Here is a 23424-nt window from a genome sequence, read left to right on the forward strand (position 1 = left end):
CGTTGAGACGCAAGGTCCCTAAAGTATGCAAACACTTTTAAAAACAAGTGCACGTTTAATTGCATTAGATAAAATGTTTTCTTAGAACATTTGCAACACGACATCTATTTATTTTAACATTTTAAACCATGCACATTTTAAAATAGATACTAAAATGTAAAAATAGAGCTAAAAGTTTGATCGCATCTAAAGCAAACCACATTCAGATATTTTTAAGCATGTCTTATTCTGGTGGGATGCTATAGTTAATGTTACTAAAATTAACTAGACTACAACTTATCGACTTTTCTCACACAGGGTATCACAACTTGCCAAAATTTTTTGTAACTTTTTACACTAGCGGTGTTCCAGGTCAAAAATGACCCATCAGAAAAGGCTTATAAATGTTTTGTTATACTATATGTGACCCTGGAACACAAAACCAGTCTTAAAATTGAATCATCTGAAAGCATAATTAATCTTTTCATTGATGTATTGTTTGTTGGGATCTGATAATATTTGGCTGAGATTCAACTATTTAAATATCTTGAATCTGAGGAAGCAAAAAAAAAAAAAAAAAATCTAAATACTGAGAAAATCACCAATTAAAATAGTCCAAATGAGTTCTTAGCAATGCATATTATGAATCAAAAATAAAGTTTAAAAAGACTGATTTGTGCTTCAGGGACACATATTAACAGATATTGTCTTGTCTTCTTTGAATTAGCACAGGTTTTGTATTTCATTTAGGAACTGACTGATAATAGATTGATTTGAGCTCATGCTCTTCAGTTTCTGACTGAACATTGCCAAAATTATGGACACGTAATGCTTTTTTTCTATCAAAAACTGTCTATAAACTCAGATCAACCAGGCCTTCAATCATCCAGTTCCAAAAATAAATGTTCTAATCAAAATAATACAAAGTTGACAAATGATCTTGCTGATAATATAGCATAATAATCATATTTGACCAGGAAACCATAAGGAAAGGATTTTCAGCACAGCAAGTGATAAGTACCTAAATCCTCTTTAAGGGAAAAACTGGCATGATTAATTGTTTAATGCAAATGTCCTGTATTAATTAATCCAGAGCAAAATCGCTGGCTCCTCATGGGAGTTCTTGATGAAAGATGTTGAGACGCATGACGGTGGATTTGCCAGAAAACACATTCATCAAAACTACAGGAAAAATAAGCTTTATTTAATGCCACATATTTTTAAAACCGTTTCTTCCCTCTTACTGCGTGCACATGATGCATCCTCTCAACACACTTACTAAAATAATTTACTCAAAAAAAAAAACAATATATGCAAAGAAAAAATAAAAACAAAATAAGATTATGGATTTTGAGAATTGGAGCATTTTTCTATTCTGTTTCCAAAAGCATTGCATGAAAAAACTTAAGAGAACATCAAAATAAGAAGGTTTTCTGGGAATGAAATTATTATTTTTAAATTATTGCAATTCAGTGAATCTTTTGCAATGAATGTGTGGCACTTGCTTGTAAAATAATTTTTGGGTTAATCAAAGAAATGAAAATAATGTAGAAATACTCTGTCAATATGACATCAAATGTGCCTTTCCGCTAGGAAAAAGAAATCAGAGCAGATGCAAGATGAATAAAACGTTAAAATAAACACAGACGAGGCGAATAAAAAATAAACACAGGCTAGCTGACGAATCAAAAGAACGGTAATATGGTTGTTCAAAAATAGTGAAAAGTCTCTTCAGAGTCCTCTCACATTAAAGGAATGAGGAAATGGCTTCACGATGTGCCTGAATATCGGCTCGACATCCCAGAATGCATCAGCACTGGGTCGAGTAGTAGAGATTATAATTTAACCACAAAAAAAAAAAAAATGCATATTGAATCACACTATTTCCATAGGAAAGGTTTGCTAAGATATAAAATCAAAACATTCATTATTTCTGTCTCAAATGTGTTGTTGTTTTAGTTTTTTCTACCCAAACCTGATCTTGATGATTGAATACTGAACAGAATCAGGTTCTCGGGTCAAGGATCCTCGTTCTGATGGGACGTGTGTGTTGGGGGCTCGTCGGCGGGTGTGACGTTCCCCTCGCCGTCTCTGGAGCGCTGAGGGGTCAGCAGAGGGGGTCCCGGGAAGCCACGCCCACCGTACAGAGGCGGGACCATGGCTCCGGGGGGGAAGGGGCGAGGGGGGAAGAATTCTGGAGGGACGTCCCGTGGTCCGAGAGGAGGAGGGGGGAGCGATCCCAACGGTGGCCCTCGTCCTGATGATGAAACAGTGAAACAGGAGATTTTTGTATATGGATTAAACAAATAAAGCAAGCATGCATGTGCAAAAAAGGATTAAATTCACATTGCATTGCCAACATCAAAAGTTTTCAGTTACAGTGTTTTCAGCTCGTGCACATGCATCAAACAATGCTTAATGTAAATTGCGATAAACACAATTTCTAGGAAATAATCGACAATTATGTTTTATGTCATAATCGTGCAGCACTAAAACAATCATTAATATAAATAAATAACACCGTGTCATATCTAGTGTCACAGAATCATCTTGCGATCCGATGGTTGGGGACTGAATGTAATGTAACTGTACGATGTTCCCAATCTTACAAGAAGCAGACTCAAAGGTAATGAGGATTACCAAACGGTGGAGGTACGGGTCCAAACGGGCCGAGGGCAGGAGGAGGGCCGTACGAGTCCAAGGGTTGAGGTCTGAAGCGCGGCTCGGGGGGAAGGTCACTGGGAGGTCGGATCATCATGGGTGGGAGCGGCACGACTGGGGGTCCGTACGACTTTGGTGGAGGAACCGGAGACGGCAAGAAGGATCCCTGACTCTGAGACTTGGAGAGCTGGAGGAGAAGATGCAGAACTACAGGTTTATGAAAAAAAATCCTGTTAACCGATATATAACTCAATATAACTAAAAAATTAATCAGAATAGTTGATAATATATAAAGTTACAAAACTAATTTCAAAGCTTCATGCTTTATTAATAATAATTATAATAATTCTTGACACTTGTAAAATAAAATAAAGATTGATGGAAATGTTGTATTTTACACTACAAGATGCAATGCTGATAATGTGACCCCTGGACCACACAACCCAAACATTGAGATGTATTAACAGCTGATAAATCATCTTTCCTTTGATGTATGGTTTGTTATGATCACACAATATTTGTCTGAGATGCAACTATTTGAAAATCTGGAATCTGAGGATGCAAAAAAATCTAAATATTGAGAAAATCGCCTTTAAAGTTGTTCAAATTAAGTTCTTAGCAATGCATATTACTAATCAAAAATTACGTTTTGATATATTTACCATAAGAAATAAAAAATATATTAATGGAATACAATCCTTACTTAATATCCTAATAATTTAGTGACTGATTTTGTGCTCCAGAGTCACATATTTGTCTTAAGTTCTTCACTTTCGAATATTCAAGCTTAATTAATAAATTAACGCCAATTATTAAAAAGAAAATGAAACATGTTGTAAATTACAACTGTATTGTAAAAAATATTTTTATTTTACACTACAATATTCATGTGGTAAATACATTTTTAATGCATACTCAAGCTTTTATAATATATTAAAATATATATATATATTTTTTACTATTTACGCTTTTGACATTTCAAAGCCTCAAGCTTTTATTATGGCAGAATTCGGCTGGAATGCTGTAAACTTGTGCAGACAATAATGTCAGAGGTTATGAAAATGTGTAAAAGCATGAGTCGAAATGTTGCAGGACTTGCAGAGATGAAACTGCATTATTTGTGCAATTACATTTTACATTCAATTCAATTTTACACACTTAACATGTGCTTGTTACACTTAAGTCTTGTTGTGTTTCCTTTCAATCAATCTTGAAACTATTTGGCATTCATGTACTTGTATAAGTACATGTTGCTGTAACTCTTTCACACACCCAGCGCTGTTTAATGGAGAACAACATCTGGATACGCATGACTGTTTCTGACAGATGTTTACTGGAGATCTCCTCGCTCACATTTGGACATAATGTACTTCAAATCTCAAGAGAAAAGCATGAAAGGGTGTGATCCTCACCATCGGTCCGTCATGTGCACAGGGAGACGAAGTCATCGGAGGAAACATGTCTGAAAAACAGACAAAACCACAGCGGATGTAGATCCTAAACTGTGCAATGCAAACCATATCTGATAAAGCCCACATAAAAAAATAATAATAATAAAAAAAAAATTATATATATATATATATATATATATATATATATATATTATTTTTTTTTATTATTATTATTTTGTACTTTCTAGTCATCAAACAATAACAAAAAATTTACATTTTTTTAATTGCTTTATTTTTAGTTTAGAGGTCACTTTTCTAATTTTCATTTAAGCTTTTTATTACATTTATATTTTATTTCAGCTATATTTCTAATCAAAAAAAAAAATTACCATTGTCATATCTTCGTATATTTTTTATATTTAGCTTTGATTTATTTTTATTTAACTTTATATTATTTCGGTACTTATTTTAATTAGTTGATAAGGTAACATCTCGATTTCTTTTTTTTAAATGAAATAAATAAATAATATATATATATATATATATATATATATATATATATATATATATATATATATATATATATATATATATATATATATATATATATAAAATCTATTTATTTATTTTACAAAAATGCATTAAATTGATCAAAAGTGCCAGTAAAGACATTTATAATGTTACAAAAACATTAAGACATTTAAATAGCAATAATATTTTGAATTTTTCACTGTAGTTTTGATCAAATAGACGCAGCCTTCCTTGCTGATTTATAACGGCTGGTCTCATAAACACCTGGTCTGGAGGGCAGCGGGTGTCCGAGGTCTGAGAAGCGTCCGTGAGGGTCAGACGGGGGTCGTGGACCTGGAACACATCACAAGGGATTATTAAGGAGCTGTTATCAGTCATTTTATACTGATATCAGAGGCTGGAGCTCAGGAGCAAACACATCAGGAGAGGATAAAGTTGATGTCTCACCGAAAGGTTGGCCCCGTCGCCCTGCAGGTGCAGAGGGGGGGCGTCCGGGACCCTCTATCATTTGAGGAGGAGAGGGAGCCCCCCCACTCACAGGAGACGGCCCGAACGAATCACCTGCTCAGATCAAACCAGCACAATCAGACACAATACGAGCCAATGACACGACCGGACACATCAGAGCTCCGCCCCTCGGTTACTGTCGCCGAGTCTGACAAGCCTCCCAAAATTATCAAAACGAAAGAAAGTAAGAAAAAAAAAACTTTATGTTGAAGAGTATTTTTTTTAAACTGCATATTTAATTATTTCTTTATTAACTTTCATTTTAATTTTAGTTTTAGTTTTTTTGTTAATATGCTTTTGTATTTGTCAGTTGAAAAAAATATATACCGGACTATAAGTCTCACTTCTTTTAATAGTTTGGCTGGTCCTGTGACTTATAGACAGGTGCGATTTATTTATCAAAATTAATTTGACATTAATCCAGAGAAAACATTACCGTCTCCAGCCGCCAGAGGGCGCTCTATGCTGCTCAGTGCTCCTGTAGTCTACACGGAAGACATAGAGCGCCCCCTCGTGGCTGGAGACGGTAATGTTTTCTCTTGGTTATTGCTTCTAAATAAATGTGACATGTTTTTTCCCTCGTCATGACATATTTTTGGACTGATGCGGTTTATACTTATAATTATCTTATCTTTTATTTTAATTCTATTTTCAATTAATAAAAACGATTTTTAATCGTTTTGGTAAACAATAATTTTTCTATTCATCATTATTTTTTTTGTAAGTTTTAGTTATTTTAGCACACATAGTTATTTTTTCATCTAATATTTTCATTTTGTTTTAATTAAGTTTTTTAGTTTTAGTTAACAATAACAACATGGGATTTTACAAGACTGAATACATTTGTCATCATTATTTGTTAGTTTTTTTCTATTTTGAATGAATGATTTTATCTCCATTTGAGTTATTTTAGTCACCTAGTCAACATCTAATGTAGTTATTTTTTTTAATTCGCTTTCATTTTGATTTTAGTTTAAGTAATTTTTTAATATACTTTTGTCATTGTCCGTTTTTTTAATACTTTTTCTATCTAGCTATTACGTTTTTATCTAATAATTATATTTTATTTGAATTATATTTTCAACTAATGAAAACGATTTTTAATAGTTTTGTTTAACAATAACAATTTTCTATTTATCATTAATGTTTTTTTATTAAGTTTTAATTATTTTAGTACTTATAGTTTTTTTCATCTAATATTTACATTTTATTTATTTAAGATTTTTTTGTTTTAGTAAACAATAACAACATAGCATTATTAGCATCATAATTTGTTAGTTTTTCTATTTTGCATGAATGATTTTATTTCATTTTGAGTTATTTTGTCACCTATTTTTTACATCTAAAATTTATATTTAATTTAGTTTCTGCTTTATTTCAATTTATGAAAATAACTATTTTTTTATCAACAAAATAACATTGCATTTATCAAAGAATGAATGCCTGTGTCTAAAATATGATTTTGTCATTGTCATTTGTCAGTTAACATTCATTAAAAAAAAAAAAAAAAGTTTGTGTTTTCTTTCATTTATTTTTACTTCAGTTATTTCAGTACTTTTTTTTCTTTTTTATAAAAACAAAAAGGATGTTTTAACAGTTTTATTTAACAACACCAGCACATTATGCAAAGACAAAAGCATGTGAAATGAACTGTGGACAGCAGCAGCTGCAGTCGTTAAGTGTCTCGTGTGTGTGTGTGTGTGTGTGTGTGTGTATGTGTGTGTGTGTGTGTGTGTGTGTGTGTGCACGAGAGGACAGAAGCTCCTCACCTCGGCGTGTGTGTGTGTGTGTGTGTGTGTGTGCGTGTGTGTGTGTGTGTGTGCACGAGAGGACACAAGCTCCTCACCTCGTCGTGTGTGACGCTCTGGAGCTCCAGAGCTGAGTTTGAACAGACTTTGCTCCAGCTCTGATATTTTATCTCTGTACTCCACAAGCCTTTACAAAAGCACAAACATCAGGAACATCACGTTCAATAACAGCACTGATACGAAGCACTTGAACAGTACACTCACTTCTGATGAAGGACGGCCGACTCTCTCCGTTCCTCCAGCAGAGTTCGTTCAGAGGCGCGCGCTTTCAACTACAAGACATACACAAGTAGCTATGAATAATACATCGGTAAATATATCAATATTATCACCAGACAAATCATGGTGATTGCTCTCTCACCCAGTTCTCATGGGCTTTCTTCTCCTGGATGGACACCTGTTAGAAAGCAAAGGCGTGGAGGTGAGAATGAGATGAGAACATGGTGATCGTGTCCAGTAAATGTTTCTGACCTCTGCTTTCAGAGAGCGTTCGTTCTGCTGCATCTCCTCCTCGATGTCCTTCATCTTCTGTTTCAAGGCCCTCAGCTCCTCGTCTGAGAGAAGAGCTTTACTGTCCACCTCCGACAGCTTCGTCTCCTTCTCACGCCTCTCCAGCTCCTCCTGAGTCAGCTTCCTACACACACACACACACACACACACACACACACACACACACACACACACACACTGCACTTGAGGTTTGACATGCAACTTCAGTGAGATCTGTGTCACCCTGAACAGCCGGATCAGAATTTAATCATCTATTTCTTCTTCTAGTTTCTCCTGTTTTCTAGCTGTAGCCGTCTAATTACGGGGATAAACTATTAAATAAACTATTACTTAATATCGGGTGCAGGATGAAGAATGTGTGTGAAGTGTGTGTGAAAATTTCCATAATCATGCATATATATTAGGGCCGGGACTCGATTAAAAAAATGTATCTAATTAATTAGAGGCTTTGTAATTAATTAATCGAAATTAATCGCATTTTAATCGCATATAAATATTTGACCTGAGAACAGTGAGAAGTATTTTTTTCACATGGATTTATAGTATACCATTGAATAAAGACTGAATACATAAGCTTAAGCAACAAAATATTGTTTATTTTTGTTCAACCAAGTCTAGCAGACCAGTGCAATTTTTGCCATTAAGTGTAGCAATAGCATATTTAGAAACAATTTAGAAATAGTACATTTCAGAAATTCAGGAAGCTTATAGGTGCTGGAACCTTCTGTAAAGTGTTTTTAAGTAAAACACAATACTCTCAATTACATTCAGAACATTAGAAACACTGACTATTAGAAAACATCTCTCTGTTGCTTCAGAGGCCATAACATACTAAGTCCAACTCTCAATAACCTTGGCCAAAACAATAAAGAGTTCAACATAAACTGTTGCACCAACAAAATAATACATAGTTCAACATAAAGTGTAAAGTCCACGCTAGCTGCTATATGTTTTACGTTGAGATTATACTTGAGGCTCGATGTGTGCTGCTGTGATGTGCGAACGCTAGTTGGTGCTCCAGTATAATCGGTCCCGCCGAAACAAATCCAGTGAGAAACGTTCCGCGGTGCAAAAATAAGTTATTAAAAATGCGAGATTTTTTTTTCTGTAATTAATTAATCTTAGTTAACGCGTTATTTTTTGTGTAATTAATTAATCTCAATTAACGCGTTAAAGTACCGGCTCTAATATATATATATATATATATATAGCTGGTCCTCTTGGTGCAAAAAAAAAAACTTATTTAAATTTTGAATAAATTACAGAAAAAGCAAGCATCTATATTGAAATAATTACTACACTTAGCAGAATGCCTTCTGTGCAGTTTCATTTCATAAAACTCCGACTAAAAATAGGGACTTCTAATTGTTCTATTGCAGCAGTCCCTGAACTAATGATCTGATCCGTGCACTTGTAAAGGGTTTGTGATGTAAAGAAGTGTGAGCTCTCACTGCTGCAGTGCGTGCTCTTTCTGCTGGTAGAGTTCAGTGGTGATCTCCAGCCTCTGCTGCAGGGTCTTCAGCTGGTTCTCCAGATGCGCTTTCTCCTTGTGCAGATTCATCTGTTCATGCATGGCCTTCTGATATCGCTCTAGATTCAAAAATAAACAATGCATGAGTAGATGAAGAGGTAGGAACCCGATCAGAAGGTGTTCGAGCGAACAGTCGCAGTCTTCATACCCTCCAGATCCCGTCTGGCTTTCTGTTCGGCGAGGAGACTTTCCACGAAGCGATTCCTCTCGTCTTCCACGACACGGAGCGTCACTTTAATCTGTCAAACAGAAACTGCATTAGAAATGAGAAGAGTGTTGAATTATCCTCCAAATACAATCAGACGCATGTACCCTGGAGACGTCCATCATCTGTTTGATCCGCAGTCTCATGCCGTCCATCGTCTTCTCTGAAAGAAAACAGATGCTTGTTGTTCAGAGAATGTTAAATCTAACCATCTTCACGCCTCGAGAAGCTTATTGCTTGTATAAAACAGTAGCAAAATAATAAAACGATAGAGCTAATGTTCACTGAACACATGTAGGGCACCACGAATGATCGCAATATAACCAAACTCACGAGCAATTTATTAAATATTAAACTAAAATAAATCTGCTACCATTCAACATGAAAATTAAGATATTAAGTTTACAATTCTACCATAAAATAATTTTTTTTTTTTTGTAAATACCTTATTTTACTGTAATATTAGAATCGATGTTATTTTGTGTAATTAGTAATAACTTTTTATCATATTGTTTATAATATAATTAAGTTATTAAAAATATATATATATTATTTAAAATATTAAATGCATTAAATTAATTCATTAAAATATTACTATTACTACTAATAATAAAATAATATCCCATTTTGTTTAACGTTTAAATAAGAATTATGCTTATTAATAATTACAACAACAACAATAATAATAATAATTATTATTATTATTATTAAAATGATGAATAACTAATTTCTGGCCAAATTGTGCATGCAAACTGCTTTTTTTTTATTGCAGCAGAAATGACAAGAAAAACTACAACAGAACAGGCCATGCAACAAAACAATCAACGGTTTTATAAACATTGGTCCTCTTGCATCATGAAGAAATTTTGAATAAAATAAATTATCTATACTGAAATCCAAAATAATTCCACATAACAGTGTTTTTAGCTTTAGTTCCAAAGTCAGAGAATGTCAGAAGACATTTCCTCAGTAAAACAAACACACATCAGATATTTCCTGATTTTGCTTTTCTCGGCAGATCACATTACTCTAGACGAGAGCCTCTGCAAATACAAAAACAGACAACAAATGTAAATAGAGCTTACCAGCATCATCTTTCTGTAGTTCTGCAGGATCACAAGCTCCCAGACGACTGAGCTCTGCAATACAGCTGGACAAAACCTAGACACCAGAGGATCATGGGATGCCATGCTATTTTAAAGAACACACTGTGATTTGTGATGAAATGTAAATGAAGCTCCAGTGGAACAAGCTTCACTCACGTCGATCTCTTTCTCCCTGTGCACCAGAGAGTCTTCCAGCTCTTTCTGGGACGTGTGGTAAACGCGGATCTCCTCGCTCAGTCTCCTGTGCTTCTCCTGCCAGTCTTCAGCATCACGCAGGAGCTGTCCGAACAGAAATATCATCAGATGATGCTCGAGTGAGATTCACAGCTCTGACCGCAGGACTCACAGATTTCTTCTGCTCTTTTAAAGCGCCGTTTTCCTTCTCGAAGGACAGAACCTGAGCCTTGAAGGCATCTTCTCTGAGTCTGGCTTCATCCATGAGCACATGGACCTGTTATTAAAGCAAACAAAAACATATTTATTTTCTTCATCTTTAGGACATGAGGGAATGAATTCAAATGTTCAGATACATTTTCAAAACAGGGATATATATATATATATATATATATATTTTTTTTTTATAAATTAAGGTGTTTTATACACACGCATACAAATATATACACACATATATATATATACAGTACAGAGCAAAAGTTTGGAAACATTACTATTTTTAATGTTTTTGAAAGAAGTTTCTTCTGCTCATCAAGCCTGCATTTATTTGATCAAAAATACAGATTTTTTTTTTTATATTTTGATATATTATTACAATTTAAAATAATTGTTTTTACATTTATTATACTTTAAATGATCATTTATTTCTGTGATGCAAAGCTGAAAACAGTTCTGCTGCTTAATATTTTTTCAGAACATGTGATACTTTTTTAGGATACTTTGATGAATAAAAAGTAAAAAAAAAAAAAAAAAAAAAAGAAGCTATGTTTTTAAAATATAAATATTTTGTAATAACAATATACAATACTGGTCAGTAATTTTTTTCTTTCTTTTTTTTAATAAAATCAATACTTTTATTCAGCAAGGATGTGTTAAATTGATAAAAAGTAAAGATAGTAAAGAAAATATATTATTAGAATAAATATTATTAGATTTTTTTATTTTTATTTTTAATAAATGCCGTTCTTTTTAACCTTTTATTGATCAAATATATTAGACAGCAGAACTGTTTCCAACACTCATAATAAATCAGAATATTAGAATGATTTCTAAATGATCATGTGATCGACTGATGTTACATGTGACACTGAAGCTGGAGGAATGATGCTGAAAATTCAGCTTTGCATCACAGGAATAAATTAGTTTTTTAAGTATATTCAAATAGAAAACTATTATTTTAAGTTGTAATAATATTTCACAATATTACTGTTTTTTCTGTATTTTTGATCAAATAAATGCAGGCTTGATGAGCAGAAGAAACTTCTTTCAAAAACATTGAAAATAGTAATGTTTCCAAACTTTTGCTCTGTACTGTACATAAACTAAAACTCCTAAAATTGACCAACATAAAATTAAAATGGAAAGTACATAATTTTTTTTTTTTTTGATTTATAAAAACTATAGCATTTAAATAACACTAAAATAACAATACAAAAGAATTTAGGTCTTTTTATAGAAAACAAAACTACAAATCCAATGATATAAACATTTTATAAATTATATAATTAATTATCAATTTAGCTGAGAATTAATATTCAATGATGCTACAATCTATTTTGAAAGATTTATTAAAAATACAAGAAAAAAAATGAAGGTCTTAGTATTTTTATTATTTAGAAAGCAAACTATAAGTGAAACAAATTGAATAAAAAAATAATTATTTTCTTTTCACATTTTTGTGGATCATTTAAAATACAGCTAAAATGACAGAAGTGATGGTTATGATGATGATCAATTATGATATTGAAAATGAAGTTGATTACTTGTGTTCATTTACTGCTATATTAAATTTCATTATGCATCAGATGTCCCCTTTAAGTAAAAAATAAATGTATTTCTAGTAAATTTCTCATCATTCTTCCGTTATACCATCATATATATATATATATATATATATGTATATATATATACACACATACCTATTTACTTAAAACTTAAAGGGGACGTCAGATGCAAAATGAAATTTAACATAATAGTAAATGGACACAAGCTCCCTACAATCACCATTTTTTTTTATCCCCTAATATGATGTCATACTACTCAAGCTCCGCCCACAACCACTGACAGACTGTCCCGTATTAGCATATATCCACAGAAACAATACATGGAGATCTCTGAAGTGACCTGTGCACGCTCCTCATCAAAGCTCTTGAGAGTTTTCTGGTATTTCTCGATTCTCTGGTGCATTCTGCCAATCTTTGGTTGAGAGAAAAACAAAAAGGGTATTGAAAAATCAGAGAGATGATAAATCAGTGGCAAAAAAAAAATGGAAGAAGCTTGATCTTACCTTCTCCCTGAGATTAGCGTTTTCTTCCTGTGTGTCTGCTATATTCTGGTTGAGCGGTGAAATGCGGGCACACATCTGCTCCCACTGACTCTGGAGCATTTGGTGACGGTTCTAGCACAACACAAACAACAAACCACGTCAAACCAATGTGCATCGAGAGGGAACCGTGACCGATGCATGAATCCTGCCGCTCTGATTCACCTTCAGCGCTTTCATTTCATGTTGACTGGAACTCAGTGATTTCTCAGAGTTTTTCAGCCGTTCTTCACGCTCTTTTATCTGCAAGGAGACACCGGATCAGATTCATCAGACTTCCCTGAAAACACTGAGACGAGTCGGTGAAGTTTACCATGTCCTTCAGCTCGGAGATCTGGTTAACAGCTTCTGATTTCTCCTTCAGAAGCTGCTGGATCTTCTCTCGGAGCTGCTTTTCACTTACTGCAAAAGAAAAGAGGATGTGAAATAGATTTAAAAAGTACACTTTAAATTACTACAAAAAAATTACAGAAAAAAACTACATATTTAAAGTGAGAATAATTTAATATTATTATTATAAGCTTATTTTGTTATTAATATTGATATCTAATATTACAATATTCGATGAAGATGTAAATATTTTTGGAAAAGTGATTCAAAAACTACTGAAAAAATTGTGTTAAATTAAACTTATTTGAATTATTTGGAAAGGAATCTAAACTACACTGAAATAACTTTTTCAAATAATAACAATAATAATTTTTGTATTTCTTTGAGCAAATAGAATTTTTTGAAAAAAAAAAAAAAAAAAATCTGATAAAATACTTAAGTAAAAAATAAATGGATGGAAAAATTATATATATATATATATATATATATATATATATATATATATATATATTTTTTTTTTTTTTTTTTTTCTTAGACAAATAAACAAATATTTTAAAGGTAGTGTGGCTGACACGACTAAATAATATTATGATGTAAATTATATTTTGCAAATAACTTGTTTTCATATTATATGATGCAATAATGCCTATTTTTATTTGAATAATCCAGTGCATTAAATATTTGATAAATTTTGAGTACTGCTGCATGTGATTATCTGATACACACAAACCAAAGATCATCTTATTTCTAAATGAATAAATCTGCCACCGGTGCATCTTTGAGATCAAATGTATATTTAGCTGATCTCTCCATCATAAAGAGGTTGACTTACACTGATAGCTTCTGCCTTTGATCTAGAGGAGGAGAGAAGAGTTGAACGACTGATTTAGACTGATGCGATCTCAAAAGAATGATAGGTGATTCTCAAAAGGTGATTCTTACAGCGAGAAGCGTCCTCCAGAAGAACATCAGTAATGTAAAGGTACCACACACGGCTGTAACCACCAGCGGCTCCCAGGGGACGCCGAGGACCGTGGATTCCTCCGGAAGAGCCCTGATCAGCTGATCCCCACAGAAACACGTGAAATTACTACGTCAAAAAAGGTCATTGCAACATTTTCTCACAATCTGACTTTTATTCTAGCAATTCTACATTCACAATTATTCTGATTTCACAATTTAAACTCAGAATTCTCACTTTTTTTCTCAGAGTTCCGAGTTTACATTCCGCTGTTATTTTGTTTCCAACATGGAACACAAATTTTAAATCGTCTTTAATTTTAAACTTTTTCTCACACAGGTCCCACTTTTAGCGAGTTATAGCTCACTATTCTGACTTTTTCCACAATTCTGAGCGATAGACTCTGAATTACGAGGTATAAGCTTAGAATTCAGAATTTTTCTCACAAATTTTTTGCATTTCAAAATTAAGATTTTTTTTCTTCAATAAAAAAAGTTAATTCTAACCTTTTCTCTCACAATCTGACTTTTATTCTAGCAATTATATTCTACACACACATTTCTTTTTTTAATTCGCAGAATTTCTGTGTTTCATTCCTCTATTCTGTTTTTTTTTCACCATGGAATGCACATTTTAAAATTTGAGTTTTATATTAAAATCCTGTTTTTTTGTCTGTTTGTTTTCAACACAGCTTAAAAAAAGGCTAAAGTTACTTTATACCACACAATTCTAACCTTACATCTCTCTATATTTGACAAATCTGACTTTATACCCCACAATTCTGAGAAAAGAAAGTCACAATTACTTTCCTACTTTATCCTGTTTTAGAAACAATGTTTTCACCGTCTGTCAGTTTTAGATAGAAGCCCTGGAAGTCAAACCTGTGACTCTTTCAGATCAATTTTAGACTTATATTGTCAAATCTTTTTTAGCACTGAATCTGATCAGCACCAGCCACATGCAACAAAAACACAACCCTAGGATGAAACCCATCTCCTGAAGCCCATAGAATAAACACTTTCAACTCTGTTTAAATCATTTATACGCTCCTTAATAGACTTAACTCACTAGGTTAGCAGAATTACTCTATACGAGCTCAAAATACAGCCATTGTGTCATTATTACACAACTACTGCATGGATATAATACTCATCTGCTGACTGAATGATGGAAGGAATATCATGCATTTCGCTTCTGAAACACCAAACACGCTTGCTCAAATCAACATTTCTTTAAAGTCCGTTTAAGTCAGAGTTTGATAATCTGAAATAAAGACTAGTTTTATCTCCCATAGCGTCTAATACAGGAATGCTGAGAACTGGACGACACAAACGCTGTGTGGCTAGAATCTTAAAAATATGGTCTTACTCACAATTTCTCCATAAACTCCCAGATATTCTTTGATGAGGAGCACTGAAGCCCAAAGTTCGTCAGCAGTCGATGAGCTGGAGGAAACGCCGCTTGCTTCAGTTTCGTGGAAATCAGAGACGCTCGGAGACTCCAGTGAACCTGGAGACAGAAACAACTCTTTTAGCTCAATACATGCTACATGAATTATTCAAAAACACTGACGCACCTGAGGATGGATCCACTTCAAAGTGAAAGCCCATGTCCACTGGGTTCTCTAAAATAGCACGAGGTCCCTTCTGGATCTCCGTCTGAACGTCTTGATTTCTGTTGAAATGGCCCCCATCCTCCTGGAGACCCACGTCTTTACTGTGAGACAGGTCTCTGTTCACATTTAATTCAGGATTCAGAATCACTTCAGATTCGTTCGGCTCCTCATGCATCGCGGGACTCTGATGTGGTTCGGTCATTTTGAGGTTACGGTCCAAACCATTCACCTCTTCAGAGTCCATTGTTTCATCTGGGAAGATAAAGCGCATTAAACAAAAATCGGTAAGAAAACATTAACCCTGACATTTGAAAAAAATTGAAATTTTTGAACTGGAACGGTTTATTAAACCCTTAGACAGTAAATTGAAAAGAAAATGTGCGTATACTTTTTTTTTTTTTTTTTGAGTATCATTTGATACATCAGGCTTTTATGGCTCTTATACGAAAAAAAAATGCAATTTTATTTACAAGCCCAAAATGAGCATAAATACACATTTGGGTTCAGATGCTGATATTTATTTAATCACAAAAAGTGATTAAAATCCGATGTTTGTAATGTAAGATCTTTATAGCAGTACAGAAGATATAAATATCAGTCTGTATCTCCAATAAATATGTCTTAGTAAAATGAAATTCAAATGATAAAAACATATGATGCAATGCAATCCAATGATGACTGAGAGAAGAACAAATAAACGTTCCTTAAATGCCTGATGATCATATTTGATACTCACTTATTTTTCTAAAACATTTTAGTGAAAGCAGCGTTTACTCCAGGTCTAGTTAGTGTTTACTTATAAAATCAGGAAAGATTTGACATTAAAAAGACACTTGAAGCTCGAGCTGAAAATACAGTTTGCATCATAGGAATAAATTATATTTTAAAATAGTAATAATATTCCACGATATTAGTTTTTTTTTTTTTTACAATTATGCTTAACTTCTACTTGCTACAAAATCTAAAGTAATCAATCAAACGAGATTGTGTGCAACTGGTTAAACAGCAACGTTAATTAAGAGGCTTTAGAAATGCATGCATCAAATGTGATGCAGGAGATTTTAAAGGGTTAAAACAACGCAAACAGTATCTGATTCTAGGTCAAACCTGAAATGATGCATTGAAAAAGGCAAATGCATATAATTAGTTTGGAAATGCAAGCACCTTGCTGCTAAACCGACCTGTTTCAGAAGCGAGATGCTCTTCTTCGACCAACGGTGCGCTGTCACTGGCTGCTGAATATTTCTGTCGTAACGAGAAAATGATCTCTTGGAAAGCGTCTAAGATGGCAGCTTCAACATCGTACGTTTCCGGTTCCTTCTGCTGTCCGTGTTCCTGATTTTCCTGGTCTCTTTCATTGAATATGTCCTCTGTGGCATCGAGAATGGAGTTCTCCGAGACCTCCATGATCTGGTCCAGCGTTCGCTCGATCTCCTCCGTGTCCGTCTGCAGCTCTCTCGCGGACTTCATCTCCAGATCTAGATCTGAAAACATGGCTTCGATTTTGAACAGGTTCTTCAGTTCTAAATACTTCTGCATGTGCTCCATCTCTTCGTCCTTCAGGTGATCCCGTAAGATCGTGAGCCTCAGCACGTCATCGCTGTATCCGGGCTCCTCGGGAGGAAGACGAATTTCTCCGCTTTCATCTTGTTTTGTAATGTTTACGCTTTGTTGGGATTCAACCCACTGATCGCCTTCAGGTTGTTGGTTTTCTTCAAGTTCATGTATGTCTTCTGTGAGCTGAGCTTTAGAAGAAAGAAGAGCATTTTCGTCTTCTAAAAGCTCTTCATTCAAGTCATCTTCAAGTGTGTTTTTCAGTAGATCCAAGAGTTCGTTCTTCACGTTATCAATCTGATGTACTTGGGCAATTGGAGGTAGAGTTTCTGAGCTTTCTGTAACAAGTTCCTCCTTTAACTTCTCATCCCCGCAATTAGATTCACTCACTTTTTCGCTATTCTTTGTAACTGCATCCTGAGGATCGTTTGCATTTTCATTCTGCCTCATGCTGGCCTTCTGAAGAACGTCTACAACGTCTAACTCCTCTTGATTGTCTTCCTTAGTGATTTCACTTATATTTAATGCCTTGGCAGACTCCGTTTCCAATGCTGGTTCAGATGGGACGTCTTGACTCATATCCGAAGCGGTTTTAGCGTTTGGAGAAGATTCTGGGATTTTGACGTCAACGGCTTCATCTGCATCAGCCAGTTCTTCAAAATCACTTTGTGCACGAGTGCCCTCAAGACCAGCTTGTTCTTCAACTTCTTTGGCGAGTTCCTGAAGCGATTCATTCGCTTGTGTTACACCTTCATGGTCTGTTTTGAAAGCATCTTTAAAGCCTGACCTGTCCTCATCCTCGAGTGTTTTCTCTGGTGTTTGTAGCGGTATGTCTTTATCACTTAGCTCTGTTTTAGCAGCTTCTTCATGTACTTCATCTAAACCTGCTGTTTGTGTTTCAAGTGGCTCAAAATCAGAATCACTTTGGTTGTGCAAAAGCTCAGAATAATCTATATCTCGTGCGTCAGGATCTAACAGATCGGTTTCTGCATCCTCTGAAATGACCTCAGCATCTTGGCTTATTGAAATCCCTTCAGTCTCTTCTGTTAGTGCATCTTTAAATTCAGACGCTGGTTCTGATGAAACATCGTTCTCTGGCTGAAAGCCGTCAGAGTCCTCTTCAGTAGATTTTTGTAATGTCTCAATTTCAGGAGCTTCTACAGATTCTGAATCATCTGCCTTAGATTCAAGAAGCAATGTCGATTCTGAATTGACTGATTTTGATTCATGGAGTGATTCTGATTCTGAATCTACTGAATTTGATTCTAGAAGTGATTTTGATTCTGAATCCACTGACTCTGATTCAAGTATCGATGTTGATTCAGAATCGATTGACTGTGGTTCATGAAGTGATTCGGATTCTACTGAATTTGATTCTAGAAGTGATTTTGATTCTAAATCTACTGAATCTGATTCAAAAAGCAATGTTGATTCAGGCTCGATTGACTCTGATTCATTAAGTGATTTTAACTTTGAATCTACTGACTTCGATCCGAGAAACAATGTTGATTCTGAATCTACTGACTTGGATTCAAGAAGCGATGTTGACTCTGAATCGACTGACTTTAATTCTAGAAGTGAATCTGATTCTACTGAATTTGATTCTAGAAGTGATTTTGATTCTGAAACTACTGACTGCGATTCAAGAATTGATGTCGATTCGGAATCTACTGACTCTGATTCATGAAATGATTCTGAATCTACTGACTCCGTGTCAAATATCAATGTTGGTTCTGAATCTACTGAATGGGATTCTAGAAGCAATGTAGATTCCGAATCTTCTGGCTCAGATTCATGAAATGATTCTGAATCTACGGACTCAGAATCAAGAAGTGATTCTGATTCTGAATCTACTGACTCAGAATCAAGAAGTGATTCTGATTCTGAATCTACTGACTCTGATGCAAGAGGTTCCACTGATTCTGTTGTTGTCATTTGAGATGCATCTTCATCCTGAGCTGGTTCTTTCGATTCTTCTGTTGAATTCTCATTTTCTAGCAACAATGTGCTTCTTAATAACACATCTATGTCATAGCTTTCAAACTGATCAAGACCAGTCTCAAAGCAAACAAAATCTGTTTCCTGAAAAGGGAAAGAAAGATTTGTGTTAACGAAATGACTCCTCAAAAAAATAACCAAGCATAAGTTAATATTAACTACATCAACATACCTCTGTGGGTGCCTCCAATTCTTTTTCAGAATATATATGATTTATAATAAGATAGTCCTTTGGGAAATAACCAAAGTTGTTTCCAACCTATGCAAACAGACGAAGAGAGAGACAAAAAAATTACTTTTTGTGCTACAGTATAAGCACCTTTTAACACACTATGAGTTCATAGGATGCTTTCTCTGGTTTAAAAAAAAACCTTGTCTGTTGTCTTTAACATCAAAATCCACCCACATATCCGTTTAAAACAGTTCTGGACTGTTTTGTCTTGTAAATGGTGCTTGATCTGTGCAGATCTCTCTCCTGATTCAGACCAGATTACTTTTATCACTGGAGGAAATGTTATTATGGATTATGGATATTATGGTTTGAAATCACTGTAATGATCAATTTGTTTCTTTTGACTTCACAAGATGTTAACTGATGGAGTGAAGTGCTGTGGATTATTGTGATGTTTTTATAAGCTGTTTGGTGTCTCATTCTGACGGCACCCATTCACTGCAGAGGTGTGAAATATTCCTTAAACACATTTCTCTGCTGTTGAAGATTCATGCATGCATCATATACTGAGTACATCATCAGTAACGCCCATAACGACCAAATTATCAATCAGTCATTACTTACACTAGCAGCCCACAGGTCTGATGTCTTCCCTGAGAGTTTATAATATACATATATCGTCTCTCCTTTCTTAAAAGAGAGAAACCGACAGTCCGGCCCCGTGAAATCCTTGGCAGCCTTCCCTCGGCAGAGAAGCACTAAAGAGACACAAAAACACTTTAGGATGAAAACTACTCACTTCATGTTTGATTATGAAAGCTTACCATGTACTGTACATCCACTTTAAGTTAACAAAACCTTGTTCTGCATGAAAGTTGCATGAAAATTGTTACAATGTGGATTTTTATTTCTTTAATCGAATGCAATATGGAATAAAAAAAAAACATTGTGATTAATTCATTGTAATTTACATTAAATATAAAGCATATTACAGGCATAATGCAACAAATCATAAGGGTCCTAAATTAGCATTTGTGTTTTATGCAAAATATATTTAATTTCTTACTAATTATTTTAAACCACAACATGATCTGGATATTCATGGACAGGTTTTGTGAGATTCACCCAATCAGGTTGCATGAAAAAAATGTGTGTACAGTACAGTACAGCATGCATTTTTTTTAACCATTTAATGATAACATAAATTCACATACAGTGCTGCTACAAGTAAAAATTACATTTTTTTTTTTATTGCAAATACATAATATGAAGAAAGAGGGATTGGGAATGATTATATTATCTACTGTAGAATTTTAGTCATTTTAACCGGAAAAATATATTAAAATGCTAATAAATTGTTAACTAAATTACGTTGCATTATAAAATAAAAATGTTATATTTTAAAAGACAATATATCTGATGTTTTTTTTTTTTATATTAGTATTTAATTAAAGTTCTAGTAAGAACAATATATATACACAACTTTCAACAACATTTTACAACTTGTATTTTGTCTGAATTGTACATTAAAAATTAAATGTGATTAAACTGCAATGCAATATAGCAGATATCTGCATTGTGCATATATTGACAATACTTCTGTTTTTGTTCATTACACTCTGAATGTCAAGTAAAACTATCTTGTCAACAACAGCTCAGCCTAATTCATCTCAATCGAATCAGGTTTCGCAGGGAGTTTGTAAATAACAACCTTCCTAATCAAGCAATCGGTCAGTTTCACATGCTGACATACAGCCACGCCTTATATTTAACGTTATTAAGCGTTTCAGTGTGTGATAGTAACATATTAAATGCATGAAACATGCATGGACTGGGTCAAAGAACCAGACTGAGTGTACAGTGCGTAGATGTTGTTAGCTCGACTGGCTAAACTGAGCTCAGGATCAACACACAGGATCTTCACATCTTCAGTACAAAACCCCGCTTCTCACTCAATCTATTTACATCTGTTACAAAGTTACAGTATCCCGCGGGAGCGGCGGCGCGGCCTTTATGACGTCAGCCGCATCCCGCTACAAAGTTGCAGTGATACTCACTGCTGCAGTCCTCGTCAGCGCATCGCTTCAGGTCCGAGAAGCGCCGGTCTGCACAGCTCGGAGGAAAACACGCGCAGAGAACGAGCATTAAAACAGAATAAAAACAGGGACACTGTGCAGCCATGATGCTGGCAGACACGTCAGCAGATCCGAGGAGAGCCGAGCTGCTTCTGTGTGTGTGTGTGTGTGTGTGTGTGTGTGTGTGTGTGTGTGTGAGGAGGAGAAGAGAAAACCCGGAGTCACGTTACAGCGTGCTTAAAGAGACCGCAGCACCACAACAACAACAACAACACAACACGCGCATTAAAGACTCTTTAGGATGTTTATGTTACGTTTTACTTTATTTTTTATTTAATTTTTTATTATTAAGTTGAATAATTTGATCATAAATAATGTTAGGGAAAATAATTATTTAATAAGATAACTCAAGAAGCTATAGATAGACAGATAAACATACACATAAGAAAGCATTTTCACATATAAATAAAAATTTATAAAGGCCATTTTATGTCATTGCTGGAATATATAATATATGCCTATTTTTGAAGATTTAATATATAGTTGTGTCAATTTGGATGGAAAAACTATCTCAAATAAAATTACAAATAAAAATAAACTACTTGTATGAAAACGTTCAGAGCACACATCAAAAATTATATTCCCATTATTTTTGCTAAATTATAATATTACATTTTCCTTTATAGAAATAAAGGTTTCATAAAATTCATATTTTGAAACATCTTGCTTTTGTCAAATCTGCTTATGAGTTTCTATGAAATAAATTCACTTGCATAGAAAGAAATGTGACATATGGAAAGGACAAAATGCTAAACCAAGGAATAATTCAGCCACAAATGAGATTTTGTTGAAAATGTGCTCACCTTCAGGTGATCCAAGAAATACACTGCTAAGATTTGTGATGTTTTTTTAAATATGTCTATTCTGTTCATCAAGGCTGCATTTATTTGATCGGAAATACAGAAAATACAGGGGAAATTATGAAGTATTAAACAAGTTTTGAATGTTCTGTTTCTTTAAAAGTGTTTGAATATTTTTTATTTTACATTTTAAATATTAGTACAGTTTAAAACATGTGTTTTCTATTATAATATAATGTAAAAACGTAATTTGTGTGAGGTGCAGCTGTATTTTTACAAAAAATCAAATATTTTACTTGCCCCCAAATAATTAATAGTAATAAATCACAGTTGCCACAAAAATATGAAGCAGCTGAACTGTTTTCAACATTGATAATAACCAGGAGTGACTGGAGTAATGATGCTGAAAATTCAGGTTTGGTCACAGGAAAAAATTCTTTTGAACAGATATTCCAAAATAAAAATGCTTTTTTAAATTGTATTAATATTTTACAATTTTCACAGTATTTTTGATCAAATAAATGGAGACTTCTTTTTTTTATCTTTAGTTTTTCCAAACTGTTAACCAATAGTTTCCTTTCCTTTACTTTACTTTACTAGCTTTTTTTTTTAATAAATACATAAATATATATACATTTTATTTACTGATCCTAAACCTTTGAAAGGTAGTGTATCCTATATAATTTTATTTTATTTTATTTTAATATGGCAAAATGCATAATTTTTTTTTAATTGTTTGAGATATACTGTAACAATACAGAAAATTAGAATGTAACTTTCAAAGTATAAATACTCAGATCTCTCTTTTTTACAGAGTAGTAACAGAAAGGAGAATATAGTACACACACAAAAACCCACATTACACTATTGTTATATCTTCTTCAAATTGTAAACACATTGATTATATTTTGATGATAACTGCATTGTATATATCAGGAGAAGGAAAAGGAAAGGAAGACTGTCAGTGACTAAGAAGTCCAATTAAATTTGAGTATAAGTGTGTCGTTTTAGATTTTCTAGATTTTTAGCAGAAAATGTTTGACTTGACGAGACTCTTTCATCTGCTCCTGTTGAAGCTTCACTGTGAATCAAATGATTGGAAATGCAGTGAGCTGAGCATCGCTCTTGACTGT

The 23424-nt window shown here is 33.9% G+C and overlaps 1 protein-coding gene across 1 annotated transcript; it reads right to left on the minus strand.

The window, feature by feature from the left end:
- Window positions 1–1162: 1162 nt before the first annotated feature.
- LOC127938664 (transport and Golgi organization protein 1 homolog) lies at window positions 1163–21608 on the minus strand. The gene is made up of 27 exons (XM_052535441.1): window positions 21414–21608; window positions 19981–20114; window positions 19357–19443; window positions 16814–19268; window positions 15594–15884; window positions 15390–15526; window positions 13999–14118; window positions 13889–13910; window positions 13040–13128; window positions 12892–12969; window positions 12691–12801; window positions 12528–12599; window positions 10576–10680; window positions 10386–10508; window positions 10209–10284; window positions 9231–9286; window positions 9067–9157; window positions 8839–8977; window positions 7349–7511; window positions 7239–7274; window positions 7082–7149; window positions 6916–7004; window positions 5010–5123; window positions 4827–4895; window positions 4053–4102; window positions 2620–2827; window positions 1163–2236 (listed from the first exon to the last, which is right to left on the minus strand). The coding sequence occupies exons 1-27, from the start codon at window positions 21535–21537 to the stop codon at window positions 1998–2000; spliced, it is 5346 nt and encodes a 1781-aa protein (XP_052391401.1). The 5' UTR covers window positions 21538–21608; the 3' UTR covers window positions 1163–1997.
- Between the last annotated feature and the right edge of the window lie 1816 nt (window positions 21609–23424).

Source organism: Carassius gibelio, chromosome A20, assembly GCF_023724105.1.
Source record: "Carassius gibelio isolate Cgi1373 ecotype wild population from Czech Republic chromosome A20, carGib1.2-hapl.c, whole genome shotgun sequence".
NCBI lineage: Eukaryota > Metazoa > Chordata > Actinopteri > Cypriniformes > Cyprinidae > Carassius > Carassius gibelio.

Coding starts and splice junctions, on each gene's coding strand:
- LOC127938664 (XM_052535441.1), bottom strand. CDS start 21,537: ATGGCTGCACAGTGTCCCTGTTTTTATTCTGTTTTAATGCTCGTTCTC. Junction 20,115..21,413: donor CGCTGACGAGGACTGCAGCA/GTGAGTATCACT, acceptor GTGTCTCTTTAG/TGCTTCTCTGCCGAGGGAAG. Junction 10,509..10,575: donor TAAAAGAGCAGAAGAAATCT/GTGAGTCCTGCG, acceptor CTGTTCGGACAG/CTCCTGCGTGATGCTGAAGA.